Source organism: Notothenia coriiceps, unplaced genomic scaffold (genome assembly GCF_000735185.1).
Source record: "Notothenia coriiceps isolate Sejong01 unplaced genomic scaffold, NC01 NC01_scaffold00037246, whole genome shotgun sequence".
Taxonomy (NCBI): domain Eukaryota; kingdom Metazoa; phylum Chordata; class Actinopteri; order Perciformes; family Nototheniidae; genus Notothenia; species Notothenia coriiceps.
Window position 1 is genome coordinate 12422861 of NW_011369947.1, and position 19897 is coordinate 12442757.

The 19897-nt window shown below is 42.0% G+C and overlaps 1 protein-coding gene across 1 annotated transcript in view; it reads right to left on the reverse strand.

Moving 5' to 3' along the window:
* dennd1b (DENN/MADD domain containing 1B) overlaps nucleotides 1-19308 on the reverse strand; it is a 99649-nt gene extending 80341 nt beyond the window's left edge. The window contains exons 1-2 of the mRNA XM_010795612.1: nucleotides 19246-19308; nucleotides 18290-18388 (exon numbers count right to left, since the gene is read on the reverse strand). Coding sequence (XP_010793914.1) covers nucleotides 18290-18388; nucleotides 19246-19308 — 162 coding nt within the window. The remainder of the gene's footprint in view (nucleotides 1-18289; nucleotides 18389-19245) is intronic.
* Nucleotides 19309-19897: the final 589 nt, after the last annotated feature.

The window sequence follows — 19897 nt, forward strand, 5'->3', positions numbered from 1 at the left end:
TTGGGGGGGGGAGGGGGGGGAATGTTCGACGTTATATAATCGCGGAGAAAAAGAAAACAGAACCCTTTTACCGTTATCGTCCACACACAACACACACACCACACACACACACACACACCACACACACACGAGACACACACACAATCACACACATCACAACACACACCACAAAACACCCACACTGCACACACACCACAGTAACATCACACACACACACCCAACACCACACACACCATCCACCACAACAGAGTCAACACACACACACCACACACACACCACCCGAGTCGACATGATTGGTTGAGCGCCATACTACGAGTTGAGGGAAACACGCGCAAGGAAGAGCATCGTAAATATATAGGATGTGTGCCTATAGTTCATCGTTCCACGGTCAAGAGTCCCCTCTCCCTTGATCACTATTCTACTTAACCAGCTCCACTCTCGTCTATGCTAAGCTTGACAAGTGTCCAGTGCATAATCTACATCTTTTGTGCTGCACGTGTCTACTCCTTGTCATCTAATACTCTAAGAGACGTCAACGTCTGTGTCGACAGAAGAGACCAATGTAATTGAGTTATCCCTACACTTTGTCCTTGCCTACTAACTTGAGTGCTATTTCCCCATCGCCAAGTAGTTATCTTGTATTGATAATGTGTGCATGACTCTAACTGATACGCGGTATGTCCTATCCAAGAACGAGCGAAGTAAGGCGCGGCAAAAGTCTCATACAAAATAAAAACAAACACGGTTCCATATCGTGTGTGGAGTGTATAGCGGCAGATAGCCCTAGCTAAGAGACTGATGTGTGATAGCTACATCACAGACTTACATACTGTCTAACTAATATTGTGCTCGTGATTGCAGAGTACGCTGTCTACTTGAACATCTTGAACTTATGTAGTCTAGGAAAGGACAATATCTTAGTGTCATCTGGTGAATGTTTAACTAGTCTACAAAAAATGAATAAATTATTGAGTATTAAAAAAGGAACGTGCCTTGGATTTTAAGGAGGTCAAGAGGGGGAAAGTTACGGAGACGCGGGTCCCTTGGTGACGTGATATCCCTATTGGTGAAGGTATTATGAGCTATTTCGACACAAAAATAAAGACGCAAAGTAACTAACCAACTTTATTGCTTAGTATTCACCTCTTTATTGTAAAGGTTTCTGTAAATTCCAGAAATGAACACGGAATCCTTGAGTCTAGACTGATTGTCAGCGGTTTCGGATTTCTATAGTTACTTTTCGTCATTGTCACTGTAACACCTCTGATTTTAGTCATTACAGGCTGTATAATCGGACTCTCTAAGAACGGAAGACATCAGCTGTATACCAAGTCGAGATTACCATAAAGTAATTATTTATGGTTGAGAAGAAATGAAGAAAATGAATTACAAAAAATTAGCTTACCTTTTAGTTATGTTGAAAATTCCCTTAATCGACCTCTCTTTTTATTAGTAATACATCCCAACAACTACATACTCCAGTTCTACGTGTTGACTCTAAATGTTGTCTATTATACTTAATACTTGTATTACATAGAAAATCCAAGAATGTTTTATTATTTTTACCCGTACAGTAATCACCGGACGCAAAATATTGTTCCCAGGACCTATAAGTCTGAAGTGACAGTTTGAGGATAAGCTAGATCTTTAGTCGATTTCTCAGGGTATCCATTTCCCTACACTATAGAACGTAGGAGGAGGAATCTGCTGCTAGGCTGGGCTTGGCAGACAGTTGTGTGTGTGAGTGTGTGTGTATGTACTGTTTATCGTGAGTGGAGACAGGGGTATCACTCAGTGAGACAGAATACTCTGGGTTCCCCCAGCGGACGATCCTGCTATCACTGCACCACAACACTACAGCAGCACACAGCAGCACACAGCGGCTTTGCATAGCGGCCCTGCAGGACAGCAACATACAATGGGGGAAACGCAACAAACTTTGCAGCACAGAGCGACAATTTCGCTTTTATACTCTTAAAAATAGATCTAGACTTGACTTTTATACATGCTCTAGCCTAATTCTATTAAAAGTAATTGTGGTGGATTAAGCTATAGTTAAGGCATACAGGGGTATGGAGGGATTTGACAGGTGACAGATCATACTCTGTGGGCTCTATGCACGCAACACCTTTTTTTGGCCACTCCCCAACACTAAAAAGGATAAAAAAAACAGCTTTTAAGATCACAGCAAGTGGACAGAATGATGTTAAACAGTTTGTTATTAACGGATTAAAAGCAAAACTCTGCATGGGCCATGGTGTTTCATTTTGGGTGTGAACTTCATGAGCAACCTTCATTTTCCCATACGCTTGCGAAGAAAGAGGTGAGAGGCAGGAGTGTTGCAGAGAAATGGATTAAAAAAAAGGCAAGTATGGAGTTCAAGTGAAAAAGGCCAAAAATCAAAAACTATGAGTTTTTTTTTAACGAAAGTTAAAGAGAAGGGGAGAGGCAAACAGAGAGACTGACAGAATTGAATATGTTGTGGAAGGAGAGATGGAGAAGATATTCGATGGACGGACACAGCAACAGAAGGAACGAGGGGAAGGAAGGGGGGGAGAGAAGAGCAGCCCAGTTCATGCCCCTCTCCCCAAGCAGCGAGGACTCCTCCCTGGGGGGACTCAGACTTTAAGCCCCTGCCCTGCTTTATATTCCCCTGGCTACTGCAGCCAGATCAATCTAGCTAGCTTCCCAGTGTAACTCAACCTAGTTCATAGCAGTGTGGCCCCCAGAGCCCCCCATACAGGCTGTGGTTCTGGGAGGAATGGAGGCCAGAGGCAGGCACATTTGTAAATGTACCACTGGTATACCTATATTAGAAACACACTTTAAAAAGGACTATATCAGTGTTTTTGCATGTGTTAGCCCATTACTTCAATTCACATATACTTTACATTACTGTCAGCCGTTTTCAAAGCATGCTGTGCTGTTTTAGATTTTCTGAATGGGATTTTTATTGTATAATCCATCATAGTGAACATTGTGCCGGCTTTTATTTTTTTGTCAAAGTTAATTTATTATTTCCAGGTAATGCAATTGAAAGACTGATTTGAAAAGCCTGCGCTGCGTTACCACACAAAAATAACATAACTCAAAATAATGCAAACAAGATGTTCACTGTGATGAATTACCTACGTTTTTGCCAGACGAGTTTTCATACCATATGGACATAAATAGAAATCAATTTATGTTGTGATGGTAGTAAAACAAATTTGAACTTCCAAGAGTGTACTGCACATATCTGTGAGGATTTAACAGTGACTATGCAAAGCTCTGGAGAGTGTGTCACACGTGGTGAGCTAATGTGCACGAGTCATCAAAGGACTGGTTAGGGCAGCATAATATATTGGGGGTTTTATTTAGCTGTTAACTTGCAGAATAACCACATTGCGTGGGCAGCAATATTGCACACAGATTGATTTATGTTTAAGTAAAAAAGTAGCAGTAATGCACTTATAAAATGTATATATTGAAGTATTTTGTGTTCAGTTTAATTTACAACAGAGCAAAATCTGTTAAAAATAGACAATTTCAGCCAAAACGATTCTGTGAGGTTAAAAATGTCAAGATAACTTAGGATGTACAAAGTTAACAAAGAGGACATCAGCTGGAGAAGTGGCCAATAGCGATGCCTCTTTGCTTATCGCTCCCATTTAAAGTCTACAAAAAATAATTTGTGGAATTGTCAAAGATTAAATGCCTTGTTTTAAGGGAAACATGCCCAATGTTTGCGCACATAAGCCAATTTCCCACGGGGGTTGATAAACATGTTCTAATTTAAATTCCGATACAAATAAGCTATAAAATAAATAAATGAACAGCTGGTTCCTCCTCACAACTCTATTTAGAATTCATTACCTTTTAACTATGGCAACTCTGTATTGCAAAGTGTAGTGAGCAACGGTCTGTTGAACACATAAATAGTTCACATGAATATTGTCACACCTCACACGATCTTTTTTTTTTTTTTACTATTCATGTATATGAAAGTATTCCCCAACTGATGCTCGCTCTGCTGGAATCAAAAGTATGCTTTAAGGTAAAAGTCGAGAGGGACCAGTTCCTGTTGAATGTGTTTAATAACAGCAAGAAAAGCAGCGTGTGCAGAGCTATCTTTTCCATATGTGTCAGGCGGTATAATGGAGTTTTGGGCTGCAGTGGTTTGCAGGCAGGGACCCTGGTTATCCAGCCAGCACTTCAACAGTATAATGACATCGTCAGCAGGGCTACTCACACATCAGCGCCGGAAACCACAGTGTCTCCACTCACCCTTCCTTCACCTCTTCGTCCCGCATGCTCTTGTGCCCTCTTCATCACCTTCTCTCTTCCTCTTCCCTTCTCTCACATTCCCTCCATCCCCCACTCTCCGTCCTCTTTCACCTCCCTCCCAAACCCCCTGTCGTCATCTTAGAATCCCCCCCTCCTGTACACCCCACCTTTTCCTCACCCTTACCAGCACCCCTCGTCCCCCCTCTCACCCCCCTTTTCCCAATTAGTCTGTCTGTGTGCAGCTACCCAGCCGATCTCTGCCCATCCTGCCGGTGCTGGTTCGCTCACCGAGCCCCTCTGGCGAACATGACAAAGAGAGATCCTCAGTATTCAAACAGACACACACTGCTTTCAAATGCCGAATGGCAGGGTCGACCTGGGTGCAGCTTTAAGCAAAATATTCAAATTCTCAGCCTTTCTTTTTTAAGAATTTGCATGGATATGCATTCATTTGCAATGTGTAAAGGCACAAGGACAGCTGAGCCTTGGTTGATGGAGAGAGAAAATACATAATGCAGAATAAATATATATGATGGTATGAAAGCTTGATTGGGTGGACTGTTGAATTGAAACTAGGAAAAACGTTTAACACAACGATACATGTCGATTTTTGGCACCGAATAATTGATGAACTGATAACTGACTTTTATCAGGTCTTTTACAGGGGAAGAATTGGTCTGTGTTCTAATATAGGGTAAAGGACAAACTTCCTGAACAACTTCCTGTTTCCTCAGTGATATCAAATCTGCACCAGATACTGAAGGTTAATGAGAAAGAAAGAATGAAAAGCATAAGAGTTGGAGAGAATATAATATCTAAGTGTTTAATGCTCTATTAAAATGTATGGAAAAAAATGTTGCATTCAAATTGTAGATCCATGAGAAGATGTAGCACTAGTTGTGACATGAGCAGTTGTTGTTCCTTTCAGGCAAAAAAAGACAAAAGGGCTGATTCCTATTCCTCCATTATTATTCCTATTATTATAATGCTTTACAAGTGTCAAACAATCTATACGAGCAAGTCCAATAATGTTTACCAAACCTCTCTTCCTGAACAATAGTATTATTTTCTTAGACCAGCAGATAAACCCAGGTATGCTAGTGACTGGAAAATGTTGCTTAAGGCATATCAAAGCTAAGAACTGCTTGACCACAGAAAGGCATGCATACCAATGTGATCTCTTTTCAGAGTGCATGTCAAAGCTACAGGTTATTATCCTGCTTTTGCTACAAATGAGCAAGGTGAGGGCTAAGCAATACTGCTTTGTATGAATGTTATGAGAGTGGAACCCAGGATTCGATCTCTGATGTCAGGACATTTCCGCGTTTGGAGAGGAGAAACCTTTTTGGCCTACATGTCGAAGGGGGATAAATGACGACAATAGATGTCATGATTATTCTCAGAGGGAATATCACGGGTTTATGGGTATGAATCAAGGGATTCGATTTTTAAGTTTGGTTTCTAATAATGTCATTAGGGTTTAATGGTAGAACACATTTGGTAATATGATGTCCCTGCAGGTTCGGAGAGTAATCAGTAAAACCTTGAGCTTGTGATTTCCAAAATAGGGATGTCCTGACAGCATAAAAACGGTTCTAATAACAGTGAAATTCCATGATTCTCGATACCCAAGTCGATGCAAAATACATGATTGTGTTTTTAATGAAATATTTGCTTTGACTATAGGCATCAATCATTTTCATTTTGCATGTTTAGCTAGTGTTATAAAGTTAAACAGGTTATAATTCCTTCTCATATATTTTTTATATTGCTTTCTAAACATCTGTATTTATTCAAGTTTCCTTAAAAAAATGAAATTGCATTTAGTTTATAGTTTAGTTAAAATCATGATTTACTTACATTTCTACAGAATAATGATTGAACGCGTGAAACTAAACAGAAATACCATACCTTATTTTTTAGGGGGCAACTGAGTGCAAAAAGTATCTGGTGCAGACACAGAGGGAAACTAAAAGAAGGCTTAGAGATAAAGCAGACAAAGGGAAAGACTGAGAGAGACACAGAAAATGACAGACAGAGACGGGAGAGATGGCAATGAGGCCAGATAAAAAGATGGAATAAAAAAAGCTAGAGATGGTGAGGAGAGTAGCCGCAGAACAACGGGCAGAGACACAGGCTCCTCTGGCCACAGCAGACCTCAGACCCTGCAGAGATTCCTTTCATTAGGCTTTAATAGTATGCTGCCGGCTTGCCATTCTGACCCGCGCTCTGTGCCAGTAATAAGAACGGCCTTCAAAGCTGGACCAAAGCACCAGAGCTGCTTGAGAGGGGGAAGGTGGGGTGCACTTTCAAATTGACACGGGGGCGTTACATTTTCACATCCTTGCTCACTCTGCCTGGGCTGATAGGAGGGGGAAATGTGGGGAAAGGAACAGTTTTGTCTTTCTGTTTTTTTTTTTTTTTACTCGCCTCCGTTAGATTTTCTTCCCTTATTCAGTGTGTTAGGGGAGGTTATTTTGGTTCAGTCCCATGTTACCAAAGCTCCTCTCCAGGAGGTGTTGAAGGTGGCATATTGATCTTATGGCCTCTTCAAGCACATGCCAACACCTGACAGGTATATGTGGTCATATATCCATATGTGTATGTGCCACCTCTATAGCAATATGGAACCCTGTTTGCTGAAAATATTTGTTATTTTCAAATCTGCACTTCTAGACCCCTAAAGGATATCAAAGATGCCTTAGCCAAGGACATAATAATGGCTTTGGTTTTCCCCTCCTGTGAAGCACAACAGCACACACTTCCACCGGCCTCAACACCTTACAACCCCCTCTTGATTGGGACACGTCACTGGAAAATTTCAAATACTATCCCAGAAGTAATAGTATTTGTCCTGGCTCAAGTTTAATAATAACGATAGGGAAAATGTTGCTTGAAATCTTTTATTTCCTCTTTGGGCTATATAGTGCACATGTAGCACCAATGTATCAATTTGTGTTAACAGGAGCGATAAGATCCCCTTAACCTCCCACTGTCCAACCCCAAAGTCATTCCTCCGTCTATCAGCTGTTAATGAGTCACCTCTAATATAATAACAATGCACAGGGGTAGTTTAAATGTGGTCCATTGTGCTGCACTCATTTATTTTCAGCTTTTTACATAATGGATGTATTTATTTATGTTATGAGGTGAGGGGGCATATTGCTTGGAGAATAAGTATATGGCATCAACAATAACAGTGTGCATTATTCCAGTGCTAATAACCTGTCCTGCTGATGTCCTTTCTACATATCACAGATGGGCTCAGACAGGGGAGAGCGGCAGTATTATGCCTCTGCCGAGATCTTCCACTGAATATATTACCATGTGATAGGGGGAGATGTCTCACTCCCTAACACACACACACACACACACACACACACACACACACACACACACACACACACACACACACACTTGTAGTGTTGGGCCAAGAGAGCTGCATATGCCCCAAACATACAAGCATGGGCTTCATTAATGAAGTGCCAAAAGGAGAGAGAGAGAGAGAGAGAGAGCGCATGCGTGCGTGCGCGTGTGCGTGTGCGTGTGTGTGTGTACCAAGCAGCCGGGGGGGATTTCCTTCTTTAAGCTCTTAGCTCCCACTGGGCCTCGCTCGACTGTATGAACCCTGATGTGGGCCTGCCTCTAACACATGGCGTCACACACACACACACACACTCACACAAAGATATACCCTTGCACACACGTACACACAAAGAATGTATACATTGAAGCTCAGCAGGAGGGCGGCACTGGCTCCAAAACATTTGGCTGTGGACGTCTCATTGACAGATGTACATGGAATCTAGCGGTGGAGGTCAGGTCATCGCTGCACCCTCCTCTTCCTCCTTCTTCCTCCCCTCCCTCCCTCTCTTCCTTTACAAAACACCCTAAGTGCTTTGCTATTGCCTCTGTCCGTAGCTGGTGGCTGTGCCCTGTATGTAGGGGTGGTTAAGGAGACTTGCACGCCAATTAGGCCCGATACGTGTGATTGTGTGATATCTCTGTTGGCAACAGCAGTGTGCGGTTATGGTAAGCCTGGCATCTTTTACCGTAAATATGAGCTTCCTGGTTGACAGGGACAACCTGTTTCTAAGTGTAGAGATGCACTCTTTCTTCCTCTGAATGCAGCCACAATGCTGAGGGAGTTTGGCAGCTATCAAGAAAACGTTTGAGAACATGTACTGCAGTATTACACTAGTCCAGTTTGGTAAACCCAATAAGCAGATCTGGCAGATTAATGTACAATTCAAGATGTCATAAAGCAAAACCATGTCTTAGCACATGACTAACAACCTCCCTGTTCCCTATTCTAACATCTCTGTTCCCTTACTGTGGCTACAAAGTCAGTTTCTAACTCTTGTTAAACTATTGCATTTAAAAAATCTGTGATAAACATCCAGAGTGATGAAGCTTGATGACAAAGATTTAACTTAACTAACTTGTTCATCGTTTTTTTTACCCAGTAATTTGGTAATTTTCTATTGACCATGAACATCATTTATGTTTAGCAGGAACTAGTTTAGTCCAAATACGCCATCTATTTACTGTACCTTGCTTTTGGAACTGGGAGTGGCATATTAGTGAACTAAAATAATATATGTAGCTGAATCCAATGCTGTCTCCCTGCAACTTGGGAAACACGAGCCACCAACAGTTTTTTACTCGACCGCCAAAACACACCACTGCTTCCTTTTCGCCGGTCACTGTGCGATGCTGGAGAGATGTGAGCAGCGGGGCGTAAAAACACTTCTCCATGCTCCCATCTCCACCACCCATCGTCTCTTAGGAAGCCAGCCCAGAGGTCAGCGCAATCAGGATCCATGAGCAACAAAGGGCCCTACTTAGGCGTCCAGCTCAGTGCCCTAGCCATAGGCCAGTTTAGTGGGCCGAGACTGTCTATTAGGCAAGACCCTGGAACACCCTAGGGATCCAAGGTGAAAAGGGTTAGGAAGAAGAATAAAAACACTATCAACCCAGACGCATACACACACATATTCTCCAAGACATACACAGATAATATGAGGCCTTGTTTGACACCGCTGTCAGGGTGCAGTGAAGGGGAAAGACGAGACCCTGTGACACGCTTAGATATCACACACGTACGTACACAAATACACACATTCAGGCCTCTACTTTTCCACACACACAAACACAAAAAACGTATCAATTTCCATCTTTTTCATCTCTCAGTTTCCCGTACTTCTTGCCTTGCTGTTAGAGCTTCACAAAACTGGCTCTAGCAGCATCTAAAGAGCTGGCAAAATATGCTAATTTTCAACAGCATGTCACTACCTCTCTGTCTCCTATCTGTTTGGAGGATGGGTGGGGAAGTTGGCCCTTGTGATAAGACTAGTCTGACAGAGGTGCTGTACTTTTTTCTGTAGCATCATCCTTTTACTGCCATCAACCATTCCACGCCTTCCTCTGTCAACCACAGTCAGGCTACACAGATGTGCCGTCTGGTGCATTATCATTGACGATATCACTGACTTTATCACTAATAGGTGGTGTTTCGCATCTGAACTTGTTCATTTCTCAGTAACTGTGAAAACAACCTTATCATTGGAGTGTGGACAACATTTTATGATGGGTTTGTAGAATAACTCCGACTTCTCACTGTCTTTTTTCTATTCTTTGATTTCCATGCCCCTCATCTTGTTTCACCTTTCCATCTTCAATCTTGTGACTCCTTCACCTCCGGTCAACTTTAACAATTGGTTCCATAACTTTTTTTATAAACTAACCTGCTTTCAATTTTCAATCTCTTCTAGTTTTCTATACTGTGCTCAACATCAGGGCACAAACCACAGTGACAGTTTTATCCCAACGGCCATAAGACTGATCAACTCCTGAGCCCTGTTAAGTGCCTTCAGAACTTTAAGCATTCATAACATATTGATTTATTGATGTATTACTTCAATAAGCAGTATTTTGTTCTTGTACAGTATTTGATCCAACATTCTATTTTTAGCTCTTCTTATTCAATTGTACATGTATATAGTTTACTTCTGCATTACTTGCACACTGGTCAATTTATCTTGCACTATTTTATTTGTATTCTGTTTCTTTCAGCACTATTTTCCTTTAATTCATTGGTTATGTCATTTATATTTATGTTGCATTGTTGAAGGAGAATGGGACTTAAAAGTTGAATTGCCATAACTACACTGTCGCTACAGTACATATGACAATAAAAACTTTGAATCTTAAATCTTGAATCTTTTCGGTGCTATAAGGTCTCAACTGAGGGCCACATGTCATTACCTTGCATCTCTGGCTCTGTGCTACTGATCCTCCACACACCCACCTCCACTCCTCCACAACCACCAACTATCTCCTCCTCTCCTTAGAGTTAACACTTGTCCACCAGCTCCCCTCCTTTACCTTAAACCCTCAGACCCCTCCTACCTCTACCACTAAATCCTTCCCCCTTCTCGCCTCACCCACCCAGGACCTGCCCATAGCTGTGGCCACCAATCACATGATGTCAGGCAGCCTGTCCTGAAGGAGCATGGTGTCAGAGCAACACTCAGAGTTGCCAAGGTTGAAGCCTCGAGAGACTTTCCGCCCCCCACCCCCTTCTTTTTCTGTCCCTCGCTCTTTTCCTGTCTGGCTGATGACACAGTGGGCTTTTGAGCAGAGATGGATGTACAGAACTACATGAAAGGAAATAAGCCAAGTTTAGCCAGAAGTCATGGCATCTCAAAAAACCTTGACAGTGGTTCAAACTAAATACGCACAAGGACAGTACCATTTGAATCTTATGAGTGCGGTTACATTTGAAGGCCGTTGCTACATTTATCTAGCCCCCATGAATAATTTTCCAAAAGCGGATGATATGATATTAAGTGAAAGCAAACGTCTCTCTGCTACTGTGAAGTGTGATAAAGTAAATATTGGTACCTGCTGTACAGGTATTTTTGTAAAGCAATTTGTCAGTTCAACTGATCCAAAAGGCCAGAGCCAGATTTTAGGCATCTTGCTTTGCATCAAATTGTTACACTTACACAAAGAAATCTCCACAATCGAAGAAGCAAAGATAACACTTACTCCACCTAAGCTCATTTGGCCAAAATGCAAAGTAGCATCAACGCGTAAAATGCTTTCAATACGATCTGTGACTCTAGGGAAACTCTTTCTTTGCTCCAGGGATTGCTCTCTGCAACACCCAAATGTTCCTAATGCAAAATAAAAAAGGCCTGCTAGAAAATGTAGAAAGTCACAGGAAAATGTACTACATGACTACATTCTACACAACATATGTACTTGAGTGCAATAAATGTCACACATTGATTATACATAGCAAGGTTTAAATCTGTATCAAAGCATGGATTTCCTTTTAGAATCAGATTACACCTACTCTAGCCTTGGTATAAATGAAAAACCGCATGTTATACAGTCAACTCTATGCAGTATGCAGCAGAGAGATCAAAGGTTTCCCTATTAAAATGTGTGGAATGGCCATAGAGAGTTAACATCAACTTTAGTTCATATCCGAGAGTAAAATCTATTCATTATTCAATATTTTCTTTATTTCTCTCTGGATATTATGCTGCAACCGGCCTGGTGGTTTATGTGTAATTTGCAATTTTCTGCAACAGTGTCTTTAGAGGGCAAATATGACAGAAGGTGTTTAAAAGCCAGATTGTTGATGAACGGCAGGCAGCAAGAGATACAAATGGATATAAGGGATGGACAGAATAATAGGAATGCATAGGAAAACCAATACTAAACAATGACATGCCAAGAAAGCAAACACAATGTTATCTCCCTGTGAATGGAGATGAGGAATGTTAGTGAAGAGTAGCGAGTGTGCAGAATGTGAAATTATGTTTCTATTTCATGAGAGTAGAGAAACTATTTTACCAATTTACACGGAGCATGGTTTGGTGAGGGTGTCTATGTAAAAGACAGTCGTTTCTCTCCAGCCAGCTTTTGGAATTTGTTTTCTTACATTGCAGGCAAAAGGAAAAGGCTTAGAAAGGCTGTAGATTTTACTTAAACACAAACCTTTAGGTATATCTTCAAAATGCACAATATAGAGAGAAACAAAACATCAGTACTAAAATCCAGTATTCATCCCTCAAAATATCCAGACAATAAAAAAAGTGGCCATGGTCACACAGCGCTTATCCACACTCACTACAGCAGAGTAGGTGTCCCAGTTAAAATGGATTTATGCTTAGGAGATAAAAATAAATTGAAAGAAGTGCACAGGCTTTCCCAGACATGCAGCCACACCCCCCAAGGTATTTCTATTCTTATCTCTTTTCCCCACAATGCTTTATGTAATATGTTTGAGTTTTCGTCAATGAGGTGACACCCCTTGTAGAATTTGCCGAAACACGTTTTTAGGCAAATTGTACATTAACATTACAGTCACATTTGAATATCTGACAAGTGTTTCAACAAGAGTTAATAAACGTATCAAACCTCAAATGAGATTAACTTTAGGGGGTAATTCCAAATTCTGATAAGGTCAGGTAGAAAAGAGGCCAAAAGGACCCTTAAAATATTCCTTTAAAGAGCCTGTGACACGATTTTCCCCCATCATCAATTTGAGTAAATATTGTCCCCTTGAAAACCGTTACTGAACTGATTTTGGATATTTGTACTTTGATAACCATTAATCTGCCCTTCAATGTTGACCATTTCCTGGATCTTCTCGGGGATTCTTCAAGTCCCGCCAAATTATGGGTGACGTCAATGCGGGCACAGCGCTCCAGCTGCACCGTTCAGGATCCCAGCATCTGCATTTAAACGCACGATGGCGCACACAGCAGCAAGCTCAGACAGCGATGACAGTTTAATTTTGAACGTGTCTGAGAGCTCATATGAGGCTGAAGGATCGGTTTATTTTGTATCTGTTAGAAGTTTAGGAATTAGGTGCGTCAATATGGGCGATCATACGGTCATGTAGCCAGTGGTGGACTGGGACTAAAAATCAGCCAACGGGGGGAGTGGGGGATGTGCTAGTGACTTATCCGACCGGCCCACTTCGGTAACGGCCCATCGGGATTCGTCCCGATGGCCAGTCCGCCACTGCACCCAGCCCAGCCCACGTAGACTGTCAACGGGGGGAGCCTCGCTGCGGGGAAACGGTGGACCTAGTGTCCCGATCGGAGTGGGAATAATAATAATAATAATCCGTGCATTTTATCCATTAATTTCGCCAACATTGTGGTAAAAAAAAACACACGTTTAATCCATGTTGGTGTACTACTACAACCAGTGGTGTAGTGGGGATGTTTTTACTGGGTGGACGGGGTGGTGGGTGGACGGGAGACACTATGGACGCGCTCGTGAACTGCCAACGGGGGGGGGCTTGGGGACCTCTGTGTCGCCTGTCAGCGCAACTTACATGATGCCGTTTAGACAATATAATAATAAAGGGCGGTGCCGGCTGTCAGCGAACCGATCCGGCCTTTCTGCGCGACTATCACTCAAATGCGGGACATAGTCTCAATGTGTGGGACGCGGGACAAATAATAAAAATGCTGTGTGTGCAGTCCCGCACAGTGCGGGACACCTGGTCACCCTACACACACAGTTCTGCCCCTCACACACACACGCTTCAAATCAAGTTGCATAAATGCTTGAGCTACGTTTTTATTATAATTACTGTGAAATCTGCCTATTATGTTTTCGTCATTATTACAACAAACACACACTTGCAACTGATAACACTGGCAATGATTTTAGATGTATTAGACTATTAAAAAAAGAAATCATGCTTCAAATAAGTGGGGGTACGGCGTACCCCCGCGTCCAACGCCCACTACACCACTGACTGCAACTACAAAAAGCTAAGGTTTGTTTTCTCATCAGGAAATGCAGACCGGCTCAAACAAAAGATTTTTAAATCATCATCCTCACGATCATTTAATGTATCATATGTTCGCCGAATTGACATGAAAGCACTAATAAATGTAGTTTCATCCACTTGAGTTTACAACTAAAATAATCGATTTGTTTTTATATCACATCCGACGGGAGGAAATTCAGCAGCTCTCACTACCGATTTGTAATCCTAATTTAATCATCATCTTCACCACGATCATTTATGTTTATGTTCGCCGAATTGACATGAAAGCACTGACAAATATGAATACCGGTATACTGTAGTCAACTTCATTAAAACGTTATTAACGTGCCTAAACTCAGTAATTCACCATTTCTACGCATGACAACACACTTTGTCCGTGTTTGGCTCTCTCGCCGCACAGTGAAGCGTTCCCGCATTGACGTCACTTCCGGCTTCCCCCAAAACCTCAAAATGAGTCGAATGAATTTTCCCGCGATGTTCAAAATTATTGATATTTATCGGAACGGTATCGCTTTTTCTTTTTTAAACTGACGGTTCGAGATTACTAGTAGCCCACTATTTCATTGCACAACAGTTGTTGGGTTCGTGTCACAGGCTCTTTAAGGTCCGATGATTCCCATTAAACACCTTAGTTTGTTTATTAAACCCATTGATTCCATTGTGGGCCTATAGGGAGAGTTAAATGCACGGGACTTACATCACAACAGCCCAAAGCAAACATAACACATGCATACATTGGTAGGGTTTAGCCTGTCAATCTTAAAAATGTGCCTGCAGTGTTAGGCAAAGAAAGTACAGCAAATCTCTGCGGGGTGTATCTGAGTGAGGAACTTCACATTTTTACATACTGCAGAGTTGCTTTTCAAATGGCCGTCTGTTTGTGGAACTTGCCGAGTGTTTATCATCCTCTGTTCTCTACAGAGGAGTGGGCCCTCTTTTCACCAAACTGTGGTTAACTAACTAGCAGAACCATATTCTGAATTGTGTGTGTGTCTGTGCGTTCGTGTGTGTGTTGTCTGCTGTGTTTTTTCCACAACTTTGGGATGAGATCTGAGAGGAAACGGACAGATTTCCATCTGTCTGCTTCATTTGCACAAAAAAAAAAGCCCTTCTTGCGATTCAAATATATGCTTTAGCCACCTCTCTCTTGCCCTCCCTCTCTCTCTCCTCCTTCTCTCCCTCTCTATCCAAGTGGCATCTGTGGATGACCAGGGCATCAAGAGTCTCAGGGGCTGAGGAAGGGATAGGGGGAGCAGGAGGGGAAAAAGAAAGGGGAGAGAAAGAAAAAGAGGGAGCAAGCGCCTCTCACTTCATATTTCCCCAGCACCACCCCGGCGTGCCAGCCAGCCTGCAGTCTGTTCTCCTTTGAGCTTTCTATTCTACCACAGAACAGAAACTAAATCAATTCATATTTCCATAATCCACACTCCTGTCTGTCTGCATGTCTTTGCCTCTCCCCCCTCCCTCGCTTCCTCTTTTCTGTCTCCCTCTCTCTCCCCTGGGGTACACTAACCCCTCCACCCCGATCCTACGGCCTACAAATGTCATTACGCAGAGCAACAATAACGGTCTAAACAAAAGGAGGCCTTGCTCTGAGCTCTGAGCCCCTCTGTGGAGACTGATGGCTGCTGCTGCCATATGCTGGCCAGCTCGGGCCACAGAAAGAGAGAGACTGTGGCTACAGAGGACTCCTGCCTTCAGCCCCACAAAGGAGGAAAGGAGCCCTAATCCTGGTAATGAGGCCCGTGAATACAGCCGTTATGTATACGGGGGAAAGGGCCAATCCCTCTGTACACAGCACGCTAACTAGCCATCTTAAGGGCCATCTTATCCACACAAACGATCTGGTGGACAACAGAATGAAAGAAAAGCAAGTGAGACATCTCGGAGAGGAAGGATGAGGCAGACTCATGACGACGCATACACTGTTTACACTATTTCATCTCTCTTGGGTTCAGCCGCTGTTTTTTTACTCCTTTTCTATGACTTCCACTTCCTGTGCCAACCTCTGCAAGACTGTAATCTCTTGCTAACCTCTCTACTTCTTACTCTGATTGCATGCTCTGGTTCTAGTGGGGCAGGCAGACATCGCCTGAAGCATCTTTCGACAAGCCCGTTTATCCCTTAAAGTGGATCAGAGGGGCAGGAGAGCGGTTTAAACTCACTGGCTTGGCTGCGGTGTTGAGAGCCTACGCAAATATTGTTTTCTTTTCTCTATTTTTTCTTAGTCGACAATGTTTTCCTTCAGCTTCCGACGAGCTGCTGCAGTCATCTGTCCAGTGATGTTGCCAACTTGTGTCTCAGAATCAGAATACCTTTATTAGTCCCAGAGGGGACATTTGCATCGTTACAGCAGGAAAGAGCCACAGACAGCTTAGTGTTACATATGTTAAAAAAAAGTACTAAGTTATGATATAATAAAAAATATAATAAAAAAAGAAAAGTAAAAGAAAATACTTTTCAAAATCCAAATCCTGTAACAGTTCTTAGGATTTAGCAGCCAGGTATATATTACACAGTTATTAATGGCATATGTATATAATAATGTATATATTGCACATATAGCACATAGTTTGATGGTATTTAACAGCAGCAAGTTACACAAACAAGTCTCTCTGTCAAATCTCTGTTTTCCGTCATTCTTAGACTAACTAACAGAATCAAAATACCACACACACACTGCCTGAGAAGCCACAGCAGCAGAGCGCAGGAGTCATGCTGCCCAGATAATGAGTAATCTATTACAGAGTGATGTGCACAACATAGAGATTAATACGCATATTATTACAGGCTGCGTGATTGTTTTGATCAAGTTGGATTTTAGACTGTAGTTATTTGAAGGTGAAGCCAGAGAGACATAACAAAGACACCCTACTGAGTAGGAGTAATTTTCTAAGGGTAAGAGCAAGGCTTTAAGAATGAAAGGAATATCAAATCATTTTTAATTACTCCAAGAGGTTTTTGCTTCTGTGTGTTCACATTGCCCCCCTGAGACAGCCAGTACACTTTTGTGATTGGCTCAAAAAAATAATCTGGGTTTATGACAACTTGGGTCTTTGGCCATTATTTCTAAAGCTTACAATAATAACAATTACACTTATCAACTTAAATGAAGTTAATTTAAGAAATAAGAACTCATATGGGGAAATAAATATTCATTTAGCATAAACAAACCCTCAAAAAATAAAATAGGGATTCACCAACCTAACTTTTTATTTCATTGTAATAATGTCCATTCTTCCATCAACCAATCCGTGCATCCTTCCAGAAAAAAAGGTAGTCCCTTAATATAACCTAGTATGTAAGTTGTATGTTTCAGTTGCAGGTTGTTAGACGTATACTGTACTTACTGTTATGTGCACACATACAGTAATAGAATATAGTTACTTTTGGGTCAGTTTTCTGTCAAAATAAAGTTTTTTTATCTAGTTTGATGTGCTTACAATGTGTGATTGTCAGTAGCTTGTGATTCTTGATCATTGGATTTTAATGTTGCAATGTTATTAAGACCTCCACTTCTTCTTCAATAAGTATACAATGCGATTATTATCAGAAGAAATGATCAGCAAAGATACAAAAATAAGACTCAGGTAATTCTTCATAATGGCGTCCTCTTTAAAATGTGATTCTTCAACACAGTGGGAGATTGGCATGCCTTACCTTCAAATATAAACCCCTGACTGGTTTAAGGAAGAGCATGGTGTTCCAAAAACTATTGCAAAACAGCTGCAGATTTTCTCTTTCAGATTCAAAATGAACCCGATAATGCTTTAAATGTGAAACAATAGGAAGTAGCACACTGAGAGAAAGCAAGAGATACAGACAGAGAGAGAGAAAGCGGGGGAAACAGAGGTGTGCATTCCTGTCACGGTTGAATGATAATTACTGATTCGTCGGTTATTGAAGACCTGCTCACTGCTTTTCATTACCAGCAACAGACGTACAATGAGAGAGAGAAGAAGAGGAGGAAGCACTGATGGGGATGAGGAGGAGAGCAGTGGTGGTGGTGATAGGTGTTGGGGGGGGCGGCTACCACAGCATGGCAGGGTGAGTGAGGGCATTAGGCAAGGAAGGGAGATGGGAGAGGAAGAGGAGGATGAGGAGGAGGTAAAGGTTGTCTGTAACAGTGAAGGAGTGAGAGAGAGAGAGGGAGAGAGAGGGAGAAAAGAATGAGAAAGCAGAGTGTGTTCCAACCTGGTCGGTGTGGTCCTGGGGGAAGCTCCACAGCACGGTTGGATCTAGAGGTAATTGACAGACAGCATTAATCAGCGGGTGAGAAACACACCGTCTTCGCTAGCTGCCTCAGAACACATACATATTAATGAGAGGGGTGGGGGCAAGGGGTGGCTGCTGCGAGTCTGTGCACGCACGCACACACACACACACACACACACACACACACACACACACACACACACAAATACTCCTCACACACACACACACACACACACACACACACACACACACACACACACACACACACACACACACACACACACACACACACACACACACACACACACACACTTATACTTATATACTCACTTCCACACACATACACAGAGCAGCGCACAGTGAAAGACAAGAGAGAGTTTCTAGGCGGTATGTGCTGTAAATATGCTAATCTATATCCTCAGTGTAGATATGATAGCTTATATTCAAAACAAATCATGCACGTTTAAGAAAGTCATACCAACACAAACTCTAGTTTATTCGCTTAATTATTGCTGGATTGATACAAGTCTAGCTGTTTGCTCAAGAGATGTAAAACTTAAGCATTTATCATTATAATAGTTTGTGGGTTTTTATGTCTTTGCACTACCATCAGTGCTGGAGGATAAGCCAAGTTAATAATACATTTTTTAATCAATGGGAACATTTTATTTTGTTAAATAACAGTTTTGTCAGTTTTTGAGTGGATATAAATAACATAAGCTGCTTTGAAAAGCTTCAACAATGCTATAATAAGTGGAAATGAACACAGGACAATATATGAAATTGCAGCAAAATGACTAATACACTGATACTTATATATACAGCAAGGGTTGCTTCTGTTTCCTTAGTCAGTGTAAGTCTTGCAACATGTTTGCATCTCTCTTAAAGCAATTTTCCAAACTAAATCAGGAGACTTGCTCCTTGCTGGCTTTTACCATGTGGTTGAAAGGAAGCAGCAACCGAGCCACAGCCTGAACACAGGGGTCTCTGGTAAACATGGCTTCCACAGCTCCAAGGTCACCCTGTGACCTCAGCAGGAACAGCAAGGGTTTGAAGAGACAAGCTCTCGCATGCCAGCTCCACTGCCATGGACATGGTAAAGGCATAAATGCTCATGAACAAACCCTGACCTCTGTCCGAACAAATCTGGCTGAGAGACGGTGAATCTGCCTTTCAGCTTTTGATAGCATGGATACTTCAGTCCACAAACAATAACTGTGAGTTCAAAAGGGATAACAGGTTAATTAAGTCCTGTAATTGAAAATGTATGACCATTTAAACACAGGCTAAATGTGGGTTCGATCCTCCTCTATGCATATTCCCGAAAAGCTGAATATAGACATGTATTAAGTAAGAGGAAAGAGGACATGCAATAACACAGTGTGTTAAGTAGCTTCATGGCTAACACACCAGGCTAACTGAAATACAGGGGCACACAATGGACAAACGGATGACAGGACGCAGCAGAATCTATCCTGCCTTACATAATCCTGTTGGATAATTTCATGGGCCCCATCTTGAAAAGAGCGGCACAGAAAAAAAAAAAGGCAACAGAGCTCTAAGCTCTACACACACCACCACACCACC